Below are 20,495 nucleotides of genomic sequence, written 5' to 3' on the forward strand. Positions count from 1 at the left end.
ATGATTCAGCCCGTTTCAGTGTGTTTCAGCGTGTTTCAGCCTTTTCTCAGCGTGTTTATAACAAACGTACCCAACGTATGCCAGCGTTTTTGCCAGATTTTTGGTTCGTCAGGCATACGCTGGTCTAATTCATCAAGGTGTGACGGGGCTTTAGTGGCAAACACCTCAGCATACCTACTGAGCTGATGACATGCTGCTCATTGATAACAGCTAGCAGCTATCCTCTTTGCAACACGGCTACTGCCAGAAACTACCAGGAACGGGTAGAACAATGAGCTGTAGGGAATAACATATTGCAACATCTAAAGCAGTGGATTAACTGGACTGTGCAAAACTGTGAACTCACCCTTTTGATGTCTTTGCCGAAGGTTTCGCTGAAGCTGGAGCCGATGATCTCAAACTGGACGTGGGAGTTTGAGCCGCTATCCTTAAAGTCCATTGTTCCTGTCAGACCTGTGATGTTTCCCTGTAAAGAGGTGGTTAAGGGGGGAAAGAGGAGAGGACAGTGATTTTTACGGCTCTGCTATATGGCAGCTTTATGTGTCTCAGCACAGGCTTTGTCATATGTGTCAGCCAATGACTAGTTATGCAGATAGGCTGCTCCATGGCATCATTGCCTGACTGACCAGTCCACATGTAATCTGTAGACCTGGAGATTGCATTCGACCATGTCCCTCATTTGGGGGGGGGGGGACTTTCAGGGGAACAGAGTCGGGGGCCCTTTCCTAGGGGCCGTCCAGTCTCTGTACAGACGCACCAGCAGTCTGGACCACATTGCAGGCATGAAGCCGGACCTGTTCTCAGTGAATGTTGGACTCTATCAGGGCTGTCCTCTGGTACCTGTTCTGTTCAGAACCTTTATGGACAGGGTTAGGGTTGGGGGGACAGGATTTCTAGGTGCAGCCAAAGACTGCAGGGGGCCCAGTTTGGGAGTCAGTAGATCTCATTCCTGCTTTGTTGGGATGACATGGTTCTGCTGGCTGGGGTGGTCTGCAGCCGAGTGTGAGGCCATGGTTCAGGTTCTGGACCAGATAAAGGAGGCCTGTTCCATTCAGATTGGAGGAGAGTTCCTGCCTCCAGTGGAGGAGTTCTGTTATATTTGGGTCCTGCGGAATGATATGTATGAGTAAACCAACCAAACAGATGTTAGTTGTTTGTATTTTGTTGGTATAGATGTTAGTATTTTAAAGGAAAGTTTCAGATGAGGTTTAGGGTTAGGGTGTGAGTATTGACTATTTCCTTCTATAAGTCCCACTTTGCTGTTTCTGCTCCCTGTGTTCTTTGCCTGTTTGCTGCTGGAGCTAAAAGCTTCCTCCATCTCCTCCTCCATCTCCTCCTCCACATCCTCCACAAACTTCCACGGATCCTGACAGTCATAAAGTGGATAGAAAATCCCTTTATTGTCCCACAGTGAGGGAATTCTGCTGTTTACAGCAGCAAAAGGATTTTAGAAAAAATGGTCACACAAATGTGGACCTTAGAAAAAGAATAGCATAATAGTGAAGAGTTAAAAGATAAACAGTAAAATACTATGAAGTGTTTTAACAATATAAAAACTACACCTGGACAAGTGATTTGCTTTTGTGTGATTTTCCTTCAGAAGTAAATGTTAGATCAATCAATGTCCTCCCTTTGCTGATTTGTTATGCAGCTGAAATGCCAACAACACATTTAAGATTGAAATCTTCCTGCAGATTTTATCCAAGATCAGTTTCAGTCATTAATGTTTTTCATTGATCCTGAGAATCAGATTGATCATATTAATGAAGTAACTGATATTTTTATGAGTATTTTTCACACATGAAGAATGAGACAGGAGTGATTTTAATGAATTCTTTGTTTTTTATCTGTGATACACGTCAAAGAACTGATGTTTTTTTTTACTAACGGGCAGCAAATGCAGCTCAGAGGGACCCATAAGCCTGGCTGAAAAGCTTCTTCACCAATTAGAGCATCAACAGCAGAGTCTAGGCTGGAGCCATGAGACGCATTAGAATCAGGTTTTTACATCCATGTTACGCCAAAACTTCATGTTTTATTAACCCTCTGCTAACTGGAGGTTATTTGTTCATGTCTCATTATCTTTGCCACGTGCTTCTTTTAACTGAAACTGGAAGAAAAGCAAAAACTCTCACATCAGAGGAGAAATGTCTAAAACTATGGTGCAGTGGCTTTAGGCTTCAACGTCAAAGGTTTGAGTCCCGGCCTGCAGATCTCTGCGGTGCATCTTCCCTTTCCTGGTTTCCTTGGGTTTTTGTTCAGCTGCAGACATTTTCTAAAACCTCTGCATGATCCAAAAAGGTTCCAGGGTGGAGGGGTTCAAGAGAACATCGCGGAGTCCTCTGTTGTTTATTTAACAGAATAAAAAGACCATCCTTGGCACATGCAGATTATATCTGCAATCACTGCGCAGCATAGAGGATGCAGCCTGGTTCAGAGGCTCAGTGAGTTTTTTTAATGGCACAGGTCTGACTCCAACCCAGGTCGGAAACGTTGAGGACTAAGGACTCCGTACATGGTTCGGTCACGCTAACCGCTGTTCCACCGAAGCATGCCCAGCTCATTGGTTCGATTGAGGAAAATTATCGAAGGCCAAATTGAAAACGTCCGAATGCATCCTTATAAACACACTAAAAGATTATCTATCTGAGGTTTTTAGAGCTCAGCGTGTTTTTATGCTTTAAAGTTTTTAAGAACATCCCACGGGTGATGTTGCAGGTTAATGTGAGGGCGGCCTAGTGGTTAGGGCATAGGGCTTTGAATCCTGAGGTTGTGAGTTTGATCCCCCACTCCCACAGACTTTCACTCTGGCTCACTGAGAAAGACCCTTAACCCCGGGTGCCGCAGAGAAAAGCAGAGAAGGAATTTCCCTCTGGGATTATTAAAGTGTAAAAAAAATAATAATATTAAAGCTGTTTCTAGGTTTTAGGAAGATCACACCTGAAACGTCATGTAGAAGTAAGAAAACAATCCGGTCTTAAATGGATAATTTTCGTGAGTCATTAAAGTTTCTCCTGTCTTTACAGATTAGCATATCTGAGACTTATAGAACTGAGACTGAGATTTATAGAATTAAGATGAATTTTATTTCCTCCAAAGGCATTTATGATATAAAATGTCGAAGCACGTTTTATCTGTCCTGAAGTTGTAGGAATTTAACCACGATGGGCTTCAGAACAGATCCTCCCGCTCATCTCTGCGTGTTGGAATCGTTTTCAATCAACGGAGCCGTCCCGAAGTTTTGCGGTCGGAACAGATGGATGAGCGTTTTTTTTGGACAAAACCATTGGGGTCTTGCTGCTCCGCTGTCTCTGGGACCCCGAGAATGTGGGCTGTGTTTCTCCAAAGCTTCAGGTCAGGTAGCTCCTCTCCTTGGTTCTTGCAATTCCTCCATATGATCTTCATTACGAACATTCGATGCACTTTCCTGACATGGTCGCTCAGCATATCAAGTTTATTGTTCATTTCTGTCAGCGTTGCGTTAATAGATTTCGAAGGCATTCAGCTGGTTGGTGTAGTTGAGGGCAGCCGCTGGAGTTGAGGTGTAATGCCCTGTCTCAGCTCGTCGAGGGCGTTTAGCAGCATCTGCGTTTTTGGTTCTTCCTCCAGGTGCGTAATAATTTTCTCAAATCTGCTTTGCAATACAAGACACTTGCTAGCTTAGCTGATGTTTTGAGGAGAGACAATGCTTCTGTTGATTGTTTTAAACAAGATGTTAACAAACTGAGTATCCCATTATGCACTTCCCGCCATCTTGAAATATACCTCTACCAAAAGCTTAAATTCTGATGGAAACTCATTTAAAACGGGTTTCCATTTGGCGAAACTAAAGATTCTAATTTCACAAAGATTCAGGTGTTTGCTGTGGTTTTAGCTTCCTGTCACTGAACAACAGCTCTTGTGCTGCATTGGAAGTCCTTTGTTAAACAGAAGTAGAAGTAGAAGAACTAGATCAGACGTTCTGGTTTTACCTTCTGGATGGTCTCCAGCATCGACCAGCCTCCGTTCCATGGCTTGGTGGACTTTCTGATGCAGTTCAGGCTTGCCATGCTGTGCCACTTCCTGTCCTCCAGCTTCCTGTAGAAAGCGTTGGCCAGCATCAACACGCTGTCATACAGGTAGAGGTTGGACACCTGGTTGAAGAGAGTTCAGAGGAAATGTCAAGAGACCACAGGCGACCTAAAGGACAGTTCCTGTACCAAACCGTCCAGAATCCCTCCTCAGGTCCATATTAGCCTAGCGACAATCTAAGGACACTGAGCTGGTCAACAAGCTCCATTCTAGATGTCACATTTCTTCTTCTTTTTACGATGTTAACTGAATCTGTTTAAATAAATCAAACAAAGTGTGACGTGGAGAAGGTAAACACTGAATCCACTGATGTATAATGTTTTACTGGCTTCTCATATAAGGAAGTTTACTTCTTAGAGACCAAAGCAATCCCAGCAGACAAATCTGTTTCTATCATTTATCTGACATTTCCTACATTTGGACCTTTTCAGAAAATAACAAAGTAAAACAAACAATAATGAATTTTTTGAGATTTGTTGGAACTTTTGTACATTTTGTAAAATGTGTGTCTTTGGTTCTTGTTCAGGTCACAGAAAGGTTCAAACAATAAGGTGAAATCTGAAGGGTGTGAATAAAAGCAGCATTTTAGGAAAATTGTTTTCCCTGTTAATCAGTGACAACAAGGCTAAAAGGTGGAAAACCTGAAAAAAAAAAAGAAAATGAATCTGTAAAATGTTGACAATTGATTCGGTCTGAAGGAAAATCCAGTGAAGAAATGACACTGAATGAAACATAATCAATAAGATAGTGACTGCTTAGAGCTTAGATCACTGCACAGCTTAACTAATTAGTCAGGCTTAGCAGAGCAAACACACACACCACTTTGTTTTCATGACATATGGGACATTTCATTGACTTTCATTCATATTATATGGCCTAACCCTAACTACTACCAACATATACCTAAACCAGGCCATAACTACTAACTACTACCAACATATACCTAAACCAGGCCATAACTACTAACTACTACCAACATATACCTAACCAAAACCATAACTACTAACTACAACCAACATATACCTAACCCAGACCATAACTACTAACTACAACCAACATATACCTAAACCAGCCCATAACTACTAACTACTACCAACAAATACCTAACCAAAACCATAACTACTAACTACAACCAACATATACCTAACCCAGACCATGACTACTAACTACAACCAACATATACCTAACCCAGACCATAACTACTAACTACAACCAACATATACCTAACCAAGACCATGACTACTAACTACAACCAACATATACCTAACCCAGACCATAACTACTAACTACAACCAACATATAACTAAACCAGCCCATAACTACTAACTACTACCAACAAATACCTAACCAAAACCATAACTACTAACTACAACCAACATATACCTAAACCAGACAATAACTACTAACTACCAACATATACCTAACCCAGACCATAACTACTAACTACTACCAACAAATACTTACCCCAGACCATAACTACTAACTACTACCAACATATACCTAACCCAGACCATAACTACTAACTACTACCAATATATGCCTAACCCAGACCATAACTACTAACTACTAACTACTACCAACATATACCTAACCCAGACCATAACTACTAACCTCTACCAACATATGCCTAACCAAGACCATAAACACTAACTACCACCAACATATACCTAACCCAGAACATAATTACTAACTACTACCAACATATACCTAACCCAGACCATAACTACTAACTACTACCAACAAATACCTACCCCAGACCATAACTACTAACTACTACCAACATATACCTAACCCAGACCATAACTACTAACTACTACCAATATATGCCTAACCCAGACCATAACTACTACTACCAACATATACCTAACCCAGACCATAACTACTAACTACTACCAACATATACCTAACCCAGACCATAACTACTACCCACATATACCTAACCCAGACCATAACTACTAACTACTACCAACATATACCTAACCCAGACAATAACTACTCATTACTACCAACATATACCTAACCCAGACCATAACTACTAACTACTAACTACTACCAACATATACCTAACCCAGACCATAACTACTAACTACTACCAACATATGCCTAACCAAGACCATAAACACTAACTACTACCAACATATACCTAACCCAGAACATAACTACTAACTACTACCAACATATACCTAACCCAGAACATAACTACTAACTATTACCAACATATACCTAACCCAGACTATAACTACTACCAACATATACCTAACCCAGAACATAACTACTAACTACTAACTATTACCAACCTATACCTAACCCAGACCATAACTACTAACTACTAACAACATATACATAGCCCAGACCATAACTACTAACTACTACCAACATATACCTAAACCAGACCATAACTACTAACTTCTACCAACATATACCTAGCCCAGACCATAACTACTAACTACTACCAACATGTACCTAACCCAAACTACAACTACTAACTACTACCAACAAATACCTACCCCAGACCATAACTACTAACTACTACCAACATATACCTAACCCAGACCATAACTACTAACTACTACCAATATATGCCTAACCCAGACCATAACTACTACTACCAACATATACCTAACCCAGACCATAACTACTAACTACTACCAACATATACCTAACCCAGACCATAACTACTAACTACTACCAACATATACCTAACCCAGACCATAACTACTAACTACTACCAACATATACCTAACCCAGACCATAACTACTAACTACTACCCACATATACCTAACCCAGACCATAACTACTAACTACTACCAACATATACCTAACCCAGACAATAACTACTCATTACTACCAACATATACCTAACCCAGACCATAACTACTAACTACTAACTACTACCAACATATACCTAACCCAGACCATAACTACTAACTACTACCAACATATGCCTAACCAAGACCATAAACACTAACTACTACCAACATATACCTAACCCAGAACATAACTACTAACTACTACCAACATATACCTAACCCAGAACATAACTACTAACTATTACCAACATATACCTAACCCAGACTATAACTACTACCAACATATATCTAACCCAGAACATAACTACTAACTACTAACTATTACCAACATATACCTAACCCAGACCATAACTACTAACTACTAACAACATATACCTAGCCCAGACCATAACTACTAACTACTACCAACATATACCTAAACCAGACCATAACTACTAACTTCTACCAACATATACCTAGCCCAGACCATAACTACTAACTACTACCAACATGTACCTAACCCAAACTATAACTACTAACTACTACCAACATATACCTAACCCAGACCATAACTACTACTACCAACATGTACCTAACCCAGACTATAACTACTAACTACAACCAACATATACCTAACCCAGACCATAACTACTACTACCAACATATGCCTAACCCAGACCATAACTACTAACTACTACCAACATATGCCTAACCCAGACCATAACTACTACTACCAACATATGCCTAACCCAGACCATAACTACTAACTACAACCAACATATACCTAACCCAGACCATAACTACTAACTACTAACTACTACCAACATATGCCTAACCCAGACCATAACTACTAACTTCTACCAACATATACCTAGCCCAGACCATAACTACTAACTACTACCAACATGTACCTAACCCAAGCTATAACTACTAACTACTACCAACATATGCCTAACCCAGACCATAACTACTAACTACTACCAACATATACTTAACCCAGACCATAACTACTACTACCAACATATACCTAACCCAGAACATAACTACTAACTACTAACTATTACCAACATATACCTAACCCAGACCATAACTACTAACTACTAACAACATATACCTAGCCCAGACCATAACTACTAACTACTACCAACATATACCTAAACCAGACCATAACTACTAACTTCTACCAACATATACCTAAACCAGGCCATAACTACTAACTACTACCAACATGTACCTAACCCAAACTATAACTACTAACTACTACCAACATATACCTAACCCAGACCATAACTACTAACTTCTACCAACATATACCTAGCCCAGACCATAACTACTAACTACTACCAACATGTACCTAACCCAAACTATAACTACTAACTACTACCAACATATACCTAAACCAGACCATAACTACTAACTTCTACCAACATATACCTAGCCCAGACCATAACTACTAACTACTACCAACATGTACCTAACCCAAACTATAACTACTAACTACTACCAACATATACCTAACCCAGACCATAACTACTACTACCAACATATGCCTAACCCAGACCATAACTACTAACTACTACCAACATATGCCTAACCCAGACCATAACTACTACTACCAACATATGCCTAACCCAGACCATAACTACTAACTACAACCAACATATACCTAACCCAGACCATAACAACTAACTACTAACTACTACCAACATATGCCTAACCCAGACCATAACTACTAACTTCTACCAACATATACCTAGCCCAGACCATAACTACTAACTACTACCAACATATGCCTAACCCAGACCATAACTACTACTACCAACTTATACCTAACCCAGACCATAACTACTACTACCAACATGTACCTAACCCAGACTATAACTACTAACTACTACCAACATATACCTAACCCAGACCATAACTACTACTACCAACATATGCCTAACCCAGACCATAACTACTAACTACTACCAACATATGCCTAACCCAGACCATAACTACTAACTACTACCAACATATACCTAACCCAGACCATAACTACTAACTACTACCAACATATACCTAACCCAGACCATAACTACTACTACCAACATATGCCTAACCCAGACCATAACTACTAACTACTACCAACATATACCTAACCCAGACCATAACTACTACTACCAACATGTACCTAACCCGGACCATAACTACTAACTACTACCAACATATACCTAACCCAGACCATAACTACTACTACCAAGATATGCCTAACCCAGACCATAACTACTAACTACTACCAACATATGCCTAACCCAGACCATAACTACTACTACCAACATATACCTAACCCAGACCATAACTACTAACTACTACCAACATACACCTAACCCAGACCATAACTACTATTGCCAACATATACCTAACCCAGACCATAACTACTACTACCAACATATGCCTAACCCAGACCATAACTACTATTGCCAACATATACCTAACCCAGACCATAACTACTACTACCAACATATACCTAACCCAGACCATAACTACTACTACCAACATGTACCTAACCCAGACTATAACTACGAACTACTACCAACATATACCTAACCAAGACCATAACTACTAACTACTACCAAAATATACCTAACCCAGACCATAACTACTAACTACTACCAACATATGCCTAACCCAGACCATAACTACTAACTACAACCAACATATACCTAAACCAGACAATAACTACTAACTACTACCAACATATACCTAAACCAGACCATAACTACTACTACTACCAACATATACCTAACCCAGACCATAACTACTACTACCAACATATGCCTAACCCAGAACATAACTACTAACTACTACCAACATATGCCTAACCCAGACCATAACTACTAACTACAACCAACATATACCTAAACCAGACAATAACTACTAACTACTACCAACATATACCTAAACCAGACCATAACTACTACTACTACCAACATATACCTAACCCAGACCATAACTACTACTACCAACATATGCCTAACCCAGAACATAACTACTAACTACTACCAACATATGCCTAACCCAGACCATAACTACTACTACCAACATATACCTAACCCAGACCATAACTACTAACTACTACCAACATATACCTAACCCAGACCATAACTACTACTACCAACATATACCTAACCCAGACCATAACTACTAACTACTACCAACATATACCTAACCCAGACCATAACTACTATTGCCAACATATACCTAACCCAGACCATAACTACTACTACCAACATATACCTAACCCAGACCATAACTACTACTACCAACATGTACCTAACCCAGACTATAACTACGAACTACTACCAACATATACCTAACCAAGACCATAACTACTAACTACTACCAAAATATACCTAACCCAGACCATAACTACTAACTACTACCAACATATGCCTAACCCAGACCATAACTACTAACTACAACCAACATATACCTAAACCAGACAATAACTACTAACTACTACCAACATATACCTAACCCAGACCATAACTACTACTACCAACATATACCTAACCCAGACCATAACTACTTACTACTAACTACTACCAACATTTACCTTGAATGTCCTCATATGTAGCTGTAATTCCCTGCATGTAGAATATTTTACAATACAGTCCCCCCCCATAGGTAAAACCAGACCGGCCACACACACGGGTGACATGTTTGTGGAGCTGCATCAGCTGCCAGCACAGACCTACACCCCCACCATCATCACTGCTGGCACACGGAGCAGACGAGCTGGACGGCGTGGAGGCAGCAGTCGGCAAGCAGGAGGCGAGCAGCCAGTCTGTCCACATGTCACCCGTCCACAACACACACACACTGTGACACACATGGGGGCAGGAAGTAGAGACCAAATGCAGGCTGACAAATGAGCATCAGCTGTCTAGATAAGGAAAGTGGACTGGATGATGGTCAAGCTGCACACACCCAACACTCACACACACACATACATACTTGTTCTGCTATATATAGTGAGGACCATGTGTTGACTCCCATTGACTTCCATTGATTATCAGTCATTTTCAACCCTTTCTGTGCCCTAACCCTAAACCTAACCATTAGAAAAGTAGCTTGTGAGGACCAGCTAAATGTCCTCACTTTGCAACAATTCAATTCAATTCAGTTTATTTATATAGCACCAATTATAACACGTCATCTCAAGGCACTTTCCAGTTCACCAGATCATCCAGTCAAATTGATTCAAAGTTTTCTATCTAAGGAAAACCAGCCGATTGCATCGACTCATTGACTATTCAGCAATCCCTCACACTAAGCATGCTTGTGGCCACAGTGGAGAAGAAAAACTCCCTTTGAACAGGAAGAAACCTCCAGCAGAACCAGGCTCAGTGTGAGCGGCCATCTGCTGAGGCCCACTGGGGTTCAAGGAGACAGAAGCAGACATAGAAAAAGAAGCATAGATACAAAAGGCAACTGTCAACCAGCTCCACAGGCGGCCCCGTCCAGGAAACACACAGCCAGGCAGACGAGCTCCGAGCCAGATCCCATGTCACAGGATGAAGAGAGCACATCCAGTTAGTCACAGTCAGAGAAACAGGACTACACTGAAAAACAGGCCAAGCTCCAACATCTAGAAACAAAGGTGTTGATGGCAGCAGCACAGCTGATATTTCTCTCCAGGAGTCACAGCCAAACAGGAACAGACCAGATGAAGCTACTATGAGAAAAAGCAGAGAGAGCAGAACGTTAGAGATTGAACTAACAGATTCTGCAGAGTGGGAGAATAGAGATAGAATGAAGCAGAGTGATGAAAAAGGGGTCCCTATGTCCTCCAGCAGTCTAAGCCTATAGCAGCATAACTATAGAGATAGATCAGGATAACCTGAGCCGCTCTAACTAGAAGCTTTATCAAAAAGGAAAGTTTTAAGTCTAGCCTTAAAAGTAGACAGGGTGTCTGCCTCACGGACTAAAACTGGTAGTTGGTTCCACAGGAGAGGAGCCTGAGAACTAAAACATCTGCCTCCCATTCTACTTTTAGAAATTCTAGGAACCACTAGTAAACCTGCAGATTGAGAGCGAAGTGCTCTGTTAGGAACATAAGGAACAATCAGATCTCTGATATCAGATGGAGCTTGGCCATTTAAGGCTTTATATGTGAGAAGGAGGATTTTAAATTCTATTCTGGATTTAACAGGAAGCCAATGAAGAGAAGCCAGGATAGGAGAGATATGATCTCTCTTTTTCATTTTCATCAGAACTCTGGCTGCAGCATTTTGGATCAGCTGAAGGCTTTTAACTACAGTTTGTGGACTTCCTGATAGTAAAGAATTACAATAGTCCAGCCTTGAAGTAACAAATGCATGGACTAGTTTCTCAGCATCACCCCTGGACAGGAGATTTCTCATTTTTGCAATATTCCTCAGATGAAAGAAGGAAATTCCAGAAACCTCTTTGATCTGGGATTTAAATGACAGGTCCTGATCAAAAACAACACCAAGATTTTTTACTTTATTATCTGAAATCAGTTTAATCCCATCCAAATGAAGTGACTGACTAATCAGCTTCTTTTTCAGAGACTCTGGTCCAAAGACTATAACTTCTGTTTTGTCTGCATTCAGAAGCAGAAAGTTAAGAGTCATCCAGGTTTTTATGTCTTCAGACATGCCTGTAATCTATGTAATGGGTTAGCTTCATCTGGATTATAGACAGATATAGCTGGGTATCATCAGCATAACAGTGGAAATTAATCCCATGCTGTCTAATAATTCTACCAATTGGGAGCATGTATAAAGTAAAGAGAATTGGTCCTAGCACTGATCCCTGTGGTACTCCACAGGTAACCTTTGAGCATGAGGAAGATCTATCATTAACATGAACAAACTGAAATTGATCAGATAGATAAGATTTAAACCAGTCTAGAGCTGTTCCTTTAATTCCAACAAAATATTCAAGTCTTTCTAAAAGAATATTCTGATCAACTGGATCAAATGCAGCAATGAGATCCAACAGGACGAGCACAGATACAAGTCCATTATCTGAGGCCATGAGAATATCATTAGTGACTTTCACCAGAGCTGTTTCAGTGCTATGATGAGCTCTAAAGCCAGACTGAAACTCTTCAAAAAGTTCATTATGGTGGAAGTGATCGCAAACTTGTTTGGCAACTACTTTCTCAAGGATTTTAGATAAGAAAGGAAGATTGGATATAGGTCTATAATTAACCAAGTCATCTGGGTCAAGAGACGGTTTCTTAAGCAGAGGTTTAATTACAGCAACCTAAAAGCCTTTGGTACATATCCCTGTAACAGAGATAGATTAATCACATCTAAAATGGAGGAGGAGATCAAAGGGAATACCTCCTTAAATATCCTGGTTAAAGGGAATACCTCCTTAAATAACCTGGTTGGAACTGGATCTAACATCCAAGTTGAAGGCTTAGATGAAGACAATAATTTTGCTAATTCAGAAAGTTCAACCGGATCAAAGCAGTCTAAACCGATACTGCCCCCGATTTTTGCCTTTTTCATCGTTAAACGTCCTGAAAAACTTTCCTCTGCAGCAGTGTCCTACAATAAAGGACATTTCAACCTCTTCTGCATAAATTATTGAGACAAATCATTGAAGCATCTGGCTGAGCATTCCAGGTGAAGACGGAGCAGATCACAGAGGATAACGAGGATAAAGGACCTGAGAGGGGTGGGGGGGGGGTTTCAGGTCATCTCACATGAGATGGCAAAGGATGAGACATAAGGACGGGAAATGAGACGGGGGGACATGAGAAAACCAGCCCACACAGGTGGGAACAGACCAAATGTGGGACGTTTCAGGAAGAAAGAAGAAGAAGAAGCAGGAAGCTGAATAAAAAAAGGAACGATTGATTCTCAATGTGGAGAGAAATAGATGAACTTGTTTCCTACAAACGTCAAAACATGTCAGGCTAGAAGACAGCATTAGTCAGCGTTCATTACAGTGAGTTTCCTCATTGTTGTCTTGAAATGTCAGCTTCATCCCCACAGAGACTTTAGCCGTGGAAATACCACAGTGGGAGGCGAAGAACGATCGGCTAGAATGAAACCGCTTTAGTTTATTTCAGGTCAAATCCGAGTCAAACACCAGAACCAGACAGAGACCAGAGCAGCTGCAGGAACTTTACTGGATTAATCAATTCTTCATTGGTTCAGCATCACCGTTACAGCAGGTTCATCAACCTGTGATCACTTCCTGTCTGATACCAACAGGAGAAGCTTCTAGATTCATATTTTCTATGTCACTGTTTCAGCCTCTTTCACACAGTAAATTCTACAGTGTTAAATATGCAGTGTTAAGTACATCAGCTCTTTTAGAGTTATTACAATTAGAGTAAAATATACACTAGAGTTCCAATTTAACACTAATTCAGAGTGGGACCAACTGCACTCTTAAAGTGTTACTTTAACACTGCAGAATTTACTGTGTAGTAAACCAGAACCAGTCCTCTGCATTGGTTCTGGTTTTCCACAACCCTAACCCAGGCCAAACTTTTCTGCAGACAGTCTGACAAACTGCTTTCAATCATCGATTATTTTTGAGTCTATATTATGTCTAATAAAAATGTCTTAAAAAGGTGACTGTAAACGCCCTCCGTCTGTTCCTTAATGGTCTGTTGTTAACCCTAAGAAGAACAACTAATCCCTTCAGATCAGAGCAAACTTGAACTGCAGACTTTTCCATCTGCCCAGAGAGTTCACTGTGGTTAACATGACAGCTTCAGCAACCTATGACAGTAAGATCAATATAGCCGAGTCTGCCATGACTGTGTCAGACTACATCAACAAATGCATCAAGGACGTCAGCATCACAAAGAACATCACCACCCGGGCCAACCAACCACCCTGGATAAATGGAGAGGTCAATTCACTAAAAGCATCAAACTTAGCTTTCAAGTCTGGTGATAAAGAGGCTCTGAGGACAGCGAGAGCCAACTGGAACCGTTCCATCAGATCAGCGAAGCAGAACCACAGCCAGAACATCCAGGATCTTTTACATTATGACAGCAGCACCAGGAGGATGTGGAAATAAACTGAACAACTTCTTTGGAAGGTTTGAGGCACTAAACAGCCTCCAGCAGTGAAAGCTGTTCCACACCAGGGGGAGTCTGCCTGGAAGTCTGCCTCCATTATTCCAGTCCCAAAGAAGCCTCAGGTCGCCTCCCTCAATGATTAGCGGCCCGTCGCTCTGACTCCCATCATGATGAAGTGCCTCCAAAGGCTGGTTAAAGAACACATCGTCTCCAGTCTGCCGCCAACATTCCACCCGTTCCAGTTCGCCTACCGACGGAACCGCTCCACTGAGGACGCCATCTCTGCTGCTCTCCACCTGAGCCTGGCACACCTGGAGGAGAAGAACACCCACGATGGCTGCTGTTCCTGGACTTCAGTTCAGCTTTCAACACCATCATCCCACAGCATCTGATGGGCAAACTGGAACAGCTGGGCTTCAATACAACCCTCTGCTATTGGCTACTAGACTTCCTCACCAACAGACCTCAGTCAGTCCGGGTCGGACAGAACGCCTCTGATGTCATCGGTCTAAGCCCCTCCCCTCAGGGCTGCGTCCTGAGCCCCCTGCCGTTCACCCTGATGACGCACGACTGCGTCCCCAGGTTCACCACCGATCACATGGTGAAGTTTGCAGACGACACCACGGTGGTGGGCCTCATCAGAGACGACAACGACCTGGACTACAGAGAGGAGGTGGAGCAGCTGGTGGAGCAGAGATAACAGCCTGATCCTGAAGGTGGAGAAGACCAAGGAGATCATGGTGGACTTCAGGAAGAAGCGGCCTAACCACGCTCCACTGCTCATCAACAGCTCAGCTGTAGAGGTGGTCAGCAGCACCACATTCATCACAGACACCCTCACCTGGACTGGAAACACCACCTCACTGGTCCAAAGGGGACAGGAGCGCTTGGACTTCCTGCCCCCCCCATCCTCCCCACCTTCTCCAGAAGCTCCATAGAGAGCGTTCTGAGCAGCTGTCTCACTGTGTGGTGTGGAGGCTGCAGCGCCTCAGACTGGAAGAAGGTGAGAACAGCAGAGAGGATCATGGGGGCTCCTCTTCTCTCCATTAAAGACATTTCATCCCAGCGCTGCATGTCCCGAGCCCGTGACATCATCAATGACCCCTCACCCCCCCACCATGGACTGTTCTCCCTGCTGCCCTCTGGGAAGAAGCTTCCCAGCATTCAATGCAGGACCAGCAGGTTCTGCAGCAGCTTCTTCCCCACAGCCATCAAACTGATGAACTGTCTGTTGAGACTCAAATGTTTTTTACTGCATTTTGCACCATATCTATCTATTTATTTATTTTTTCACTGCTCTGAACTTCCATATCAAAGCCTTTTGCACCATGTCTCCCCTGCACTCCTAACATTCAATCACTGCTGGACAAGTTTCACTGCTAAGCTGCTCATTCACTGTCGGAAAGCTGTGTAAGAAAAAATATTGTTTTCTATACACTCTGTTTACTAAATTAGCAGAAACTTTGTATAAGTTTCTGACATCCAAAACCTTTATTGTGTTTTGCTGATTTCAAATCAAAATGATGCAATGAGACTAACTGGACGTCTTCCTCTAAAACGATTCATTCCTGTCATCATCTTCTGCATTCAGATGCTCATTGCATCTTTCTTTGCCCTTTATCTAATAAAGCAAACCCTCTAATTATTCTCTCTATTCACTTTAACCTTTGGTGCGTCTGAGGCTCAGAATGATTACACTGATTCAGAAATGATGTAGAAAAGATTTAGAAATGTTCATGCTCAGCTGTCAGACTCGTGTTTTTAACCGTCTCTCAATGTCTGTCTGTCCGTCAGCAGGAAATAAATAAAGACAGATAATAAATGAGGACAGAAATGACTGGGATTATATTCAGTTAGGCTCTGCTAGCACACAGACGTTAGGATGCAATCAATCAAAATCAAACAATTAAATAAAAAACAAGAAATAAATCATCCAAAAGCAGAAGAAAGACAATCCCTTTATTTACTGGTAGAGATGATCATATTTGTCAGTAAATTCTTGAGGAGCAGCTCCTTCCTGCAAACACACAATAAAGATGAGCTCATTTATTGTCTTTTTCATTGTGATTTGTAATGCGGGAAATAAACCGTCCTCTGATGGAAAGAAGTCTATGAATTCCAGAACCTGTATGTCACCGAGTTCCAGTAGTTCATTCAGAAATCCTCCGTTTATCATGTTATATTATTTGCTATCGATTAAAAGCATGATAGACTATTATATTATTCAGAAAATGTCAGTATATCTAAAGGCTCTCAGTGGAGTTTAGAATAATAAGCAATTAATAGTAATACTAATTAATAGTAACTGTTTTAATGATATAAATGTAGAAGAGCAGCTTTAGATACGCCCTGCATTCGGCGAACGTCAGGTTTTTCTTTCTTCCTGTTGAAAATCCACATTTCAAACTTGACCCACAGACAATTGCTAAAGGTTGCAGCTATTAAAGGAGACCATGGGCCTCTGATTAACGCTCTCTGGGCGTGACCTTTCACCTCAGATCTATGCTCATTTCTCTGTAAGTAAGTCACCCTGGAGAGATTCCCTCTCTGCATTTAACCCCTCCCCTTGGGGAGCAGTGGGCTGCCACTGTGCATCGCCCAGGGAGCAGTGTGGGGTTTAGGGTCTTACTCAGGGACCCAGAGTTGCAGTCTGTGGGAGCGGGGCTTGAACAAAGTGCAACACTCTAACCATTAGGCCACGCCCCCCCCCCCCCCCCCCCCCCCCCCCCCCCCTGGTCCATTTTAGCAGCTTCTTTCTGCATGGCTGCCCTCTACTGATCCTGGCACCTTTTGCCTGGTTCTCTTCAGCCACCTTTGGCCCCTGGGGCCCCTGGGGCCCCTGGGGCCCCTGGGGGGCCAGAGATCCTCTCTTCACCTCCAGTGAAGAAGAATAAACAAAGAACTGAAGTTATGGATCTATAAGATTAATTTATGTACATTACATAAAAATCCAGGACATATTAAGGAGTAAATCTGATCTGATCTCTGCTGTTTATTAAACTTTGGAAGATCCATCCATCTTTTAAATCACTGCTGCATCCAAATGACCTGCTGATAAAAATAAAAGAAAGTGGAGCCAGATGCATCTAAAATAAAGCTGCATCCATTCAGGAGGATTTTCATCCATAAACCTTCCAGCAGATTTAAGTGAATCTAGTTGTCAAAGCACAGATAATCAGTTCTGATCCATGGAAGTCCAAACAGGGAGGTGGAGCCGCCATATCATCCATTCTAACAAAACTTATGGTTTTTGTTTATTTGTTGCAGGTGACCTCAGGTTATTTAGCAGCTACTAGCTGACTGATGTTTATTAACTGAGCCTTTCCTTTCTAGCAGACGTAGAAATGAAGCTGTGCCTGAAGTGGGCGGATGGCAGCATCAGCAGCCGTCAGTTCAAACTGAAAGTTCAATCTGCTCCAACATTTCTGAGGTGTTGACAGTCAGAGAGAAGCTGGTTGTTGGGTTTTACCTCCAGGTTCTGCAGGTATCCTTCCTGTGGGTCGCAGAGCAGTGAGGAGACCCGGTGGTTCTGCCTCATGCACCGAGTGCTGCTGTCCCTCCAGAGCGGGAAGATCTGCCGGATCACAGTCATGCGGCCCAGAGCGCTGTGGGTCAGCTCCAGGATCTCAGTGTCGCTGATTTCCTGCCGCAATGAAGCAAAGAAAAAATACAAAGGCTGAAGTTTCTGATTGGTTTTCTACTTTGTAAAAAATGACATTATTGTTTCTCCACAGGAACGGATCACCATCATTACAAAGATTAAACATGCTGCTTTAAATAAAGGAAGGCAGGAATCATAAGCCAGTCTTCTAAGAACTTCCTCTGGTCCCGATCAGAAGTTAATGTAAAGCCATGCCGCAATGTTGTCCTCATCAAATTCAACAATAAGTTGCAAACATTGACTCAGATATTGTTGTTCGTTCATTGGAGAGAAAACAGCTCAGTCTGACAAATTAATTACTTCAAATGAACTCATGTCATAAAACATGAAGCTGTTTGACATAAAATACAAACATGAACCACATTTCATGGAGATATTTAAAGGACAGATTACGTCTCATTTTCTGCTTTGTTTTTGTTTTTAACAGCATCCTGTCTGGCAATGTGGCAATAAGAATAATTGTCTTGATGCCAAAAAGAGCGCAACAGATTTTACTTTCACAAGTGGAGCAGTACAGCCATCGCCATCGTGTTACGCTTGATTTATGCAAATAAATAGCTTTATTATAATTATGCAGGGAGTTTTACAGATTATATGGACACTGCAATGTAAGCAGAACAGGAAAGGAAAAACAGGAAAAAAAGCAAAAAAAAATGAGAAAAGATGAAAGAAAGAGGAGATAAAAGAGGGATAATGATAAAACATCTTTAGTCTGCTTCATCACCTGCAGAGATGGAAAAAGAACAGCACAACCAACTGATATAAGAGATAAAATAAATTAACGCTAAAGTATAAGTAGTATTATTTTATCTGACTTGTACTCTGTGTTACCTGAAGATCAGAATATGGGCTTTCTGTATGGAAGTGAATCCCCACCCCCGACAGAAATGAGTCCAGCGCCGGGAGACCCAAAGCCCCAGACACCCAAAGGGACCCCAAGAGCGAAGGCACCAAGGAGGGGCCAAGCAATGAAATCTGCCCCCCACCAAGGGAGGAAGTCCCCAAGCCACCGCAATGCCGGAGACCCTGGGAGCCGCCGGGACAAGTACGTGGGCCACCCCAAAGTGAATTTTCGGTCATGGGCCCCAGGAATCCGAGGCCCCAAGGGCGCCCCACCCCCCTGGCAGGAACCCCAGCCAGGCCCCGGCCGGCCGGGCGCCGCGTAGAAGTTACCAGGAACAAGCTAGTAGCCACCCGGGCATCCAACCCTTAAACCCTGAGCTCCACCAGTGCACCGGCGAGCCCAGGCGCCAGCCAGCGGAGGGAGAGCAGGACGGGGGGAATGTGCTCCGCACCTGGCGGAGACTTGAGATGTTCATGGGAGAGGGAGCAGTTCAGACCCTCACCTGAAGAAAAAAAAACTCACAGTCTCAATCACGCCTTCCCACCCTAGTGCCCCGACTCACACCACACAGTCTCTGTCGAGCCAAAAAACACAGGCACACATTCAGACATAACACATGCATTAATATCAGGACCAAAAACCCGGCGGCACCGGTGGTTGGTCCCGAGATTATCGGATGATCCAATAAGTGAACCCAAAATCCGGATGTGGGGGAGGGGAGCGGCGAAACCGCCACACCAACCCATTTTGTTCCTGCTTCGAGCCCCGCACCCGGACCAGACCACCCCAACAAAAGCTTCCCCGGGATCGGGGCTCACATGCCCCACGCAGTCCAGCCCCGCCACCGGCAGGCCACCCAGGCCCCGCAGCCGCCCCCGCCAAGTCCACGGACCAGGTGGCTCGCTCTTCCTCCAGGCCCCAGACTCCAGGTGGGAGCCAGAGAACAGGGGTGTGAGAAAAACCCTGATCCTCCCTGCGCCGCTCAAATGTGGTGTTGTTGCGTGTTGCTCTCAGGTGTAATTAAAACCGGTAGTACCAAAAGGGGGTGTTTCCAGCACAGTTCACCC

General features: G+C 42.7%; 1 protein-coding gene across 3 annotated transcripts in view; it reads right to left on the bottom strand.

Annotated features, from left to right (window-relative positions):
• Positions 1-20,495, bottom strand: part of LOC119799045 (glutamate receptor ionotropic, delta-1-like) — a 499,477-nt gene that overhangs the window by 52,729 nt on the left and 426,253 nt on the right. For all 3 annotated transcript variants that reach the window (XM_038308725.1, XM_038308724.1, XM_038308723.1), the window contains 3 exons: positions 18,393-18,566; positions 3,972-4,133; positions 347-466 (listed from right to left, as the gene is read on the bottom strand). In XM_038308725.1, the coding sequence (XP_038164653.1) occupies positions 347-466; positions 3,972-4,133; positions 18,393-18,566 (456 nt within the window). The remainder of the gene's footprint in view (positions 1-346; positions 467-3,971; positions 4,134-18,392; positions 18,567-20,495) is intronic.

The sequence above is a fragment of the Cyprinodon tularosa genome, unplaced genomic scaffold, assembly GCF_016077235.1.
Source record: "Cyprinodon tularosa strain WSP-4 unplaced genomic scaffold, ASM1607723v1 ctg645, whole genome shotgun sequence".
Classification (NCBI taxonomy): Eukaryota; Metazoa; Chordata; class Actinopteri; order Cyprinodontiformes; family Cyprinodontidae; genus Cyprinodon; species Cyprinodon tularosa.